The sequence below is a fragment of the Leucopleurus acutus genome (assembly GCF_964270905.1).
Source record: "Leucopleurus acutus genome assembly, chromosome: 12".
Taxonomy (NCBI): domain Eukaryota; kingdom Metazoa; phylum Chordata; class Mammalia; order Artiodactyla; family Delphinidae; genus Leucopleurus; species Leucopleurus acutus.
In genome coordinates, this window is record NC_139154.1 from 58126335 (window position 1) to 58135626 (window position 9292).

Here is a 9292-nt window from a genome sequence, read left to right on the forward strand (position 1 = left end):
AGAGGCACCTCATTCAGCAAAGTAAAATTGCCAGAGTTTGGTCACCGATGGATACGGGAGGGGAAAAAAAAGAGTCTACGGTGAATGATGGCATCAACCATCCAGATAGGAAATACAAGAGAAGGAGGAGAAGGAGATGGTTTTGGGAGTCAGCAAATAACATCCCTTTTCCTTCCCTGGGTTCAGAACCAATGAGATACAGATGCAAGAGTGAGGCAGAAGGAAATCAAAACATGACCTTTTTGACTAAGCTGATAGTTATCGTGACTTCAGATGTGCTGCCACGCGGGCTAACTTATGCAGCCATCCCTTAATTAAACAAATTTACCCACCTGGTCCCACATGTAGCTGGAGAGCAGAAAACAAACTTCCTGTTTTTTGGTTTCAGACTTTGCACAGGCTGTTTCCAAAAGAAGGAATTCAGAAGGCATAGAAGGACACTTCCCTAGTTCCTTCTATCAACTCCCAGCCAGAAGTAGGCCCACCAGCCAGGAGTATTTCTCTAGCAGAAAAGTCTCCTTATGGGAACATTAAGAATAGGGAATAAGGGGGGTGAGGGAAATAGGGAGAGGTTGTTAAAAGAGTACAAACTTTCAGTTATAAGATGAATAAGGTCCGAGGCTCTAATGCGTAACATGGTGACTCTGGGAGTAGCAAACCTAGCAATTAAGTAGCAGAAAGGTAAGTTCACAGCTCTCTTTCAAGAAATTCCTAGAAAGGTGTGGGCACCCGAATCCATTTAGCAACCATTTATTAATGCCTACTTTGTTCAAGGGATTGTACTAGAACTGGGATATAATGCTGAATAAAATACAAATCATGCCTTGAAGCTCCCAGGCCAGTGGTGAAAGCAGGTGTATAAATAATTACAGTGCAGTGAGATAAATACTAATAAAGATATATACAGCATGCCATCAGAGAGATTGTGCTGACAGACTTAGGTAAGGTTTCAGAAAAAGTAAAATTTGAGCCGTCTTCGCTGGGGAATAGGGATTCTAGGGAATATAATTTGAAAGCATTAGGCCAGAGGAAAGGAAACTTTGTCCTTGGGTTAAGTATGGCCCTCATCTAGGTTTCTCCAGCCAACCTTAATCTAGCCACTACTGCAGTCCCCAAAATAATTTTACTCTTAATGGGCTTCAGAGCTTTTCCAGTCAGAGCTGAGCCTTTTAGTTAAATGTGTAATTAACTTAGCTTTTCAACGAATAGTGATTACAGTTGCTAATACTGAAACATAACTAAACCTTAAGGTGTAAAAACAAGCAATTTTATTAAAATAATATCTTCGAGGCTGTCCTCCCCCATTCATTTTTTCTCATATATAACTTATTTTCCCTCTGTTTTCTCTCTTCCCTCTGTGTAAAAACCTGCATCTCTTCTGCTTTTCTCTCTCTTTTCCTTTGAATGTTCTCCTCTGTTTTACTTTCCCCTCCTGTCTTTTAACATATAAAAATACAGAATTAAAGTACATTTTAAACTGTTTGTAATTATTGTTAAGCATTGTGAAATTTACTATTGAAGTATTTTGTCTGTGGTTTCTATTTTTTTTTTGCGGTTTCTATTTTTACAAATAGATTAATTGAACCTATTGTATTATTATGAATATATTAAGTAGCTTGCTAGTTGGAATTGGTTTTTCATTGTGCCCACCCTCACCCCACCTTCCTACCAAGATGCTATAGTAACGCTGTGATCAAAACTATTACATTTGAGTTCTTTTCCTAATTGCAGCAATGCGAGGAAATCTTTCTAGTTTACACAGCACTGTCCATGTCCAGAGTCCTATACAACTAACCGTAATATTTTATCAAGACCTAGTTTTCTACGAAAATATATACAAGCACAGCAGTGGTACTAAGAATAACATGGGGTGGATTTTTAATTCCCATCATCTCTAGTCTTTGATCTGGACAACTTACCCCTTCCTCTAGTCTTAACTAGAGACCTATGCAAATACATTCTTCTTTCCCACCAGGTTCTTGCCCCCAAGGTCTTCCTGTAGAGAATTCACTCTCTTTGTACAGCTGTCATAGTACAGTTCTACAACACAAATACACAAAAGAATGATCTATTGAAAATGGTAGTCTAGAGGGATGGTTAACAAAAGAGGTCTTCTGTTTACAAAGGATTTGCTTCCCAGTATTCTAAAAGAGCATGTTTTCTTTAGTACATTCCAGATGATTTGAACTTTTCAGAAATTCATCTAGTTAAATAAAATTGTCCTTTTCCCCCCTTTGTCCGACAGAGATGAGAATATCCTAATGCTACACCTCACAACTATTAGTTTGTTTGCCTCTGTTATAACAGCAACACTTCAGGCTGTGGAGGAAGTGACCCCAGTCTGGAGAGCAGGAGCTACCTTCATTGCAGCCACATCACTCCACTTCAGATATTTCTCATTTCTAAAGGGAGGAAATAAATATGTCACCTCCTCTGAATAAAAGAGAAAATAATGAGGATGGCCTTACATCATTTAGTAAGGGAGAAAATGATAAGGAGGACAAGTTCAAAGATGCCTATGAAAGTATCCCCGCAGCAACAACAATGGATCTAATATCTTCCCTGGAGGAATGCACAACTAGATTGTATTTACTTCTAAATAACAGATTCTCAGATGCCATACACCTCATTTATCCATGGTCGAAAAACAGCGTGTACCCTGCCCGAATTTATGGTATCCTTACGGTCATCAAGGCCTTCTTGACTTTTGATCCACAGGAGATAGAAATTGGGATGACTGCCACAAAGGAAGCTTTGAGAACCTGTAATAGTTACCGAAGAAAATCTAGGATGATGAGTTTTTCTCGTCTAGTGAATAAGCAGGGAATAAATGCTATCAAAGAAGAGGAATTGCATGCAGAAGTCTGCTATGCTGAGTGTTTGATCTTGACATCCACTGTAACGTTTATACAGGATGACAGTGTGCTTCGTTTTCTTAAAAGCGGGATCAACGTTGGGTTAAGTTGCCAAATATACAAAGACTGTCAGCGAGTATTAACACAGATACCTAATTACCAGAGTAAAACTTACAGACACCTGGTTGGAGGCATAAAATTTGGACTTGGAGTATTCAATTTGATATTATCACTTGTGCCACGAAAGACACTTAAACTACTCAATGTTGTTGATATTCCGGCAATAGAGAGGTAGGCTTGACTTTGCTTCATGACAGTGCATCTGAATCCCATACAAATAATATCTTAAGTGTTGTGACTCTATTCTTTTATTACAGTTATATCTCCGTAGCTTTTGGTGTTGAAAGAGCCACAGTTCTGCTGCAGAGAATCTCTCCCTAATCTACCTCCAGAAATTTCCAAACTGTGTCATACTTCAATTTTTTCATGCATGTTTTAGTATGTTGAAAGGATATTTTAAACCTGCCCAATTAACATTAGAGGAGTGCGTTTTTATTCAGAACGAATGGAAGCAGGTTCATCACCTCTGTTACTGGGAACTCATGTGGTACCACATTTTTCTGCTGGATTGGAAGCAGGCTTACCGCTCTGCTGAGCTACTGTTTCAACACAGCAGGTGGTCCAAGGCAATGTATTCGTTCGCTAAAGCTTCCCTACTGGCCGTGCTTCCTTCTGATTTTGTGAAATCGGTAAGTGAGGACATGAGCTCTCTCTTCTTAAACGTGGATAACCTGAGAATCAGAATTTTAGGAACTTCTGTGCCAATAGAAAAGTTTGTTGCTGAGAAGGGTCAGCGCTATGCGACCACTGCAGGCTGGTTTACAGCACAGCCCATTTTGGAACTCATGTATGCCTGGAGTGGTTTCCGAGTCATGAGCAAAAACCTAGAGCTTATTTCAACCTGGCTATCAATAATGGACAAAGGAGGAGAACTTTTACAAGAAAATCCAAGTAAAGAGTATGGCACAGATGACATAAATTTCTTAAATTTACTGAAAGGTCTGTGCCTGAAATACTTAGGCAAATATTCGATGGCCGAGCACTACTTTAATCATGTCATTCAAAAGGAGAAATTGTTAAAACAGGACCACTATTTGGTGCCGTATTCATACCATGAACTGGGAATTCTATACTATCTAAAAGGAGGTTATGCCAGTGCAATAAAAAACCCAGAAAACATAAAAAACTACAAAGACTATTCCGTGGAAGCCCGATTACAGTTTAGGGCTCACATAGCCCTTGAACAAATAGCTAAAGAAAAGTGATTTAGACACAAAATGTGGTTTTGTTTTTTAATGGGTGAAGTATCTACAGTCAGCAAGGTAATTAACAGGTAGAAAAATAATTTCTTTGTGGAAGAAATCCAAGAAGAGGCAGCTGCTAAGAATCTGACCAGTAACCAGGAAGAAATGAATTGGCCATTACTTTTCCCTCTTTCCTTCTGCATACCAATAAAATGGAATGTCTTAGACTGGCAAATGGAGGGATGCGCATTTCTGAAAAAGAGAAGGCAAATGAGGTACATTATAAAATGTACTGGCTCTCTTATATGTTATGAATTTATCGATTAAGTTAGACATCATTTTTAAAAACAAAAAATATTTTTGACGTCTCACTAGATAATGTATACAGCTCACAAATAAAATAGGGAAAGTAGCTATACTAGGAATCCCAGTGCCCTATGAATGTTTTTATTTAATCGTTAAAGAAAGAAGAAAGACTTTAAGATCTTACATTTCAAAACGATGTACTGAATAGCATAGACTCTGAATGGTTTTCCCTTGTACACAATGCTTTTCATTGGCTTTTTTTTTTTTTTTTTTTTTTTTTTTTTTTGCGGTACGCAGGCCTCTCACTGTTGTGGCCTCTCCAGTTGTGGAGCACAGGCTCTGGACGTGCAGGCTCAGCGGCCATGGCTCACGGGCCCAGCCGCTCCGCAGCATGTGGGATCTTCCCGGACCGGGGCACGAACCCATGTCCCCGCATCAGCAGGCGGACTCTCAACCACTGCGCCACCAGGGAAGCCCTTCATTGGCTTTTTATACCAGAGAAGATATCTTCCCCTGTGTGATCAGTGGTATATTTTACCCTTTTCCATTAGGAAGCTCAAATATGGGCCTATAATTTGCCACAGAATAGAGAAGAAAGAGGCCTCCCTTCCACACACACATAAACCTTTTGAAGATAATTGGAGGAGGACAAGAGAACAGATTCACTGGGTAGAAAAAAAGAAAAGATTAGGTTGTAGGCAGGAGAGTTTAGTTACCGCATAGCGCTCTCTTTAGTTGCCCTCCGTAAGGTGTAATTCCTCTTAAGATCAGCTCTTCCACATCATTGAACTGCTTGCATCTACCCTGTTGCCATTGTTCATGGGCTAAACTGAGAGCTAACAGCAGCTGTAGGAATGGGGCTTTGTATGGCTTCACCTGCTTTAGGGATAAAATCAGTCCCTAATTTCCAGACCATTAATTCTGGCTGTGTGTATCCTCCTTGCAGTCACGCTTGGAGGTAGAAGTTGCTGGGAGAGTTTGCTTTGCCAGAACACATGGGTGAAACACATTAACTTAATGCTTTGGGTGTCCAGACAACCAACTGGAGCACAATGAAGAGCTGGTATTTCGGAGTTAGAAACTCTTACTTTGGAAAAACGTGTTCTTCACTAACTAAAAATAGACTTTTAGGCTTTGGCCTGATTGCCTGGGTTTGTATCCTAGCTCTGTCACTAACTAGCTATGTGGCGTTGGACTTCTGTGCCTCAGTTTCCTTAGCTGTAAACTAAGGGTAATAAGAGTTCTGATCTCATGGCTTTTCTATGTTCATTAAGGTTGAGTTAATATGCATTTATTATTACTACTACTACTAATAAGGATGGTGATACATTGTAATCTTCAGTGCAGAGGATTTAAATTACTTTTTTGAAAAAAGCAAAGGTCCGTTTGTTACCTGCTTTGCCAATCTAAAACTTGACCTGTCAATTTGCTTATCCTGTTCTTAGTTTATCTTGGTCACTTATGAAATAAGTAACTCTCTGCTTAAATTATGGTTTTCTGTTTGTCCCAGCTTGTCCCCCAAAATAGCAAATTTATTAATTGGCTAAACAAATCTATGTTGACTGCCTACTATATGCGGTTATTGAACAGGGTACTGAGGATATAAAGATAAAGCATGGTCTCTCTCCTGAGGACTTTATTAGGGAGATAAATTAGAAAAGGATTTTGTTGGGGTGGAAACACTTGAAACAGTTGCTTAAACAGAGAGGAGTTTATTTGTCCCAAACAAAATAAATACAAAGGTAGGCAGTTCAGGTCTGCTGTGTCTCTTTCTCTTTCTTTTATTTTTCCGTGCGGCCTATAGGCCTTCTCATGCATCTCTCCTTGTGGTGGAAAGAGGCTACCTCACCTCCAGGCAGGCTGGAGGAGAAATGGTTAAAGGACCAAAAAGGCTTTCCCCTTCTTAGGAGACTTTGCCTTTTTATTTCAGAAGGGACAGCCTTCTTAGGGACGTCCATGTATATCTCACTGGCCAGAAGCATTCATATGGTCACTTCTCCCAGCAAGGGAAGCTGGAGATTAAGTTTTAGCTTTCAAGCCTCATTAGAAGGTTGTGGGAAAGGACTGTTAAATGAACCAACCTACAGTAACTGCCACAGCACACATGTGAATAACAATAAGCTACAAAATGGTATCAGAGGGGCACAGTTGAAAAGGGGGCAAGGCGACAATGCGATCAAGAAATCACCTGGAGAAGTCTGTATGGAGATCTAACAGGAAATCCTGCAACTGGCACTTCCTTGAAGTTGCTACCCACAGCCCAGGTTCTGGCCTTTTACTGGCCCAAGAGTTGACTAGACACATTGAGGCTGATTCTCACCAAACTCACCAGAGATTAAGGTATAATTTACTCCGCTAATTTATTCATTTGTAGTAGGGACTATTCCAGAGTTGAAAACTCAATTTCCTGTAGGAATCAGGCAGGTAATGTAAACCTATGAATCAGCCAAGTGTAAAACAATAAAAGTGGTGGAAACGAGTTGTGAAGAAGAGAGAGAAAACCTATTTAAAGGCTTTCAAACTGAAAGACAAAATTAAACACTGTGCAGATATTAAACGTATCTGCACTTCCTGATAAGACTTTTTGGCCCTGGTTTGTGAATTCTGGTCTATTCCTTTCTATTGACTAGAAAGTGTTCATGTTTCTTTTTTTTTTTTTTAACATCTTTATTGGAGTATAATTGCTTTACAATGGTGTGTTAGTTTCTGCTTTACAACAAAATGAATCAGTTATATATATACATATGTTCCCATATCTCTTCCCTCTTGCGTCTCCCTCCCTCCCACCCTCCCTATAGTGTTCATGTTTCTGTCTCGAGAACCATCTCTCCTGATAAACTGTGTACCTAGAAAACCAGTAGAGGAGTCACAAGGCAGTCTGGTGGGCATGGAATCTGAGTATAAGGAGGCAGATAGTTTCAGAAACATCTATTCCAGGCCAGGGTGAGACTTGATGAATCATCCATTCCCCACAATATGCATACGTCTCTGGAAAGCCCCTGCCTTCCAGATTCAGGGTCTCTAAGAAATACCTCCCAGCGTTTTGCTTGCTGACGTTCCTTCTTCTATGCCTTCTGCCAACCCTGGGTTACTCAGTCTACGTAGGATACAATATAACTGTTTCCATTTACTAAAATATAGTCCTGCTTCCAGAGGGTACAACAAACTCACTTAGTTTGGAATTTGGTCATTTCCACATTCTTAGTTACCCAGATAATAGATGGTCTCCTTGTGCAAATGTATCAGATCTAATCAGACCCATTTAATCTTGAGGGTTAGTTTATAAGAGCTTGGAGGAGGTACCTCACTGTTGCCTTCCTGTGTCATAAACACAGGTATAGGCCTATTGAAGCATTTTTAATTTAATGATAAAATTTTCTTATCTAATTTAGTAGATAACTATTCGGAGGCCTGAGATACTTGAAAAATAAAAAGGAAGAGGAAGTTATGAATGAATAAAAGAACAAAGAGAATTTCTGTTAAAGGCCTAGTGTCAAAGTTCTCAACATGTCCTTGCCCCCAAACAGTCACTAAATCCTTTGATTTCTCCTTTGAAATATTTGTTGAAGCTATTCTTTTTTTTCTCTCTTTTTCATTTCCACTGCTATCAACTTACGCTAGGACTTTATTATTTCCTGTCTGGACTACTGCAGTAGTTCTTAGGAACTCAGTACCGAACATCCTTTTTTGTTCCAAGGCAATTCCAGGGAAAAATTAAAATGGTTAACTCCACTTCTTTTTTCAAATAAAAATAAAATCTCGGGACTTCCCTGGTGGTCCAGTGGTTAAGACTCTGCACTTCCACTGCAGAGGGCGCGGGCTGGACCCCTGGTCGGAGAATGAAGATCCCACATGCTGTGTAGTGCAGCCAAAAAATAATAAAAATTTTAAAAAAATCTGTGTAAAACATGTACATCTTACCATTTAGATTGATTACTTGGTTAAATAAGAGGAACTCAATGGGAAAAAAAAGGCACTGATTTTTAGCCATAAAGTTATTATCTGGGCATATCTGAGATACAGCAGTACAGAAGCAGTTTTCTAAACTTTTATGCCTTACATTTGTTTAGTTCTTTAGAGTCCCCAGAGTCTGTTCAAATCGTTTTTATCCTAGGAAAAAATTCTATCTTCACCCTACTGCTGGGAAAACAGATCTGCCCTCTTTGTGGTAGACAGGGCTGGGTAGGGCTAGGCTGGGCTGGGCTAGTCAGATAATGAATCAATTTGGAGATGCTGCCTCCCAAAAACTGACTTTCCATTTGGAAACTGCTTCTGGAATTTTTTCCACCTAATACCACTGCTTTGTTTTAGTAGAAAGGCTACATTTTACATAAAGTTGTATGCTGTATATGCTCTATACCTCCCTATTTTCCCCACATCCAATTTCTCTGCATCCTTTTTAATACACCAATTTAACCATATCATTCCATTACGCACATATCTTCCATTGTCTTTGGTCTGTTTATTCACTCATAAAAATGAGTTAATATTTGAAAGTTCTTAGAATAGTGCATGGCACATATTAGGTGCTATATAACAATAAAATATAATTTTTATTAAGAAATAAAAATTCAATTCAAATTGAGCATCTTACTATATACCAAGCAATCTGCTAGAGGTGGTGTATATGGCAGTGAATAAAACAGACATGGCCCCTGCCCTGAGAGTTTACAGGGCTTTCCTAAGTGACTGTGTATGTCTCAGTCATGAAAATTTAGTGCTGAGAGGATCTTGGATCATCTAATTCCATGTTTTCATTTATGGATGAGGAAACTGAAATTTAAGAAGGCAAATGACTTTCAAAATCATACAGCTCAGTCAGTGGTG

The 9292-nt window shown here is 39.3% G+C and overlaps 1 protein-coding gene across 1 annotated transcript; it reads left to right on the forward strand.

Moving 5' to 3' along the window:
- Nucleotides 1-2421: 2421 nt before the first annotated feature.
- LOC309969943 (tetratricopeptide repeat protein 39B-like) lies at nt 2422-4184 on the forward strand (the record flags this gene model as incomplete). Its single annotated transcript, XM_082852044.1, is given in 3 exon segments — nt 2422-3124; nt 3127-3258; nt 3261-4184. Coding segments are annotated over 3 exon segments (1755 nt in total). The 3' UTR covers nt 4181-4184.
- Between the last annotated feature and the right edge of the window lie 5108 nt (nt 4185-9292).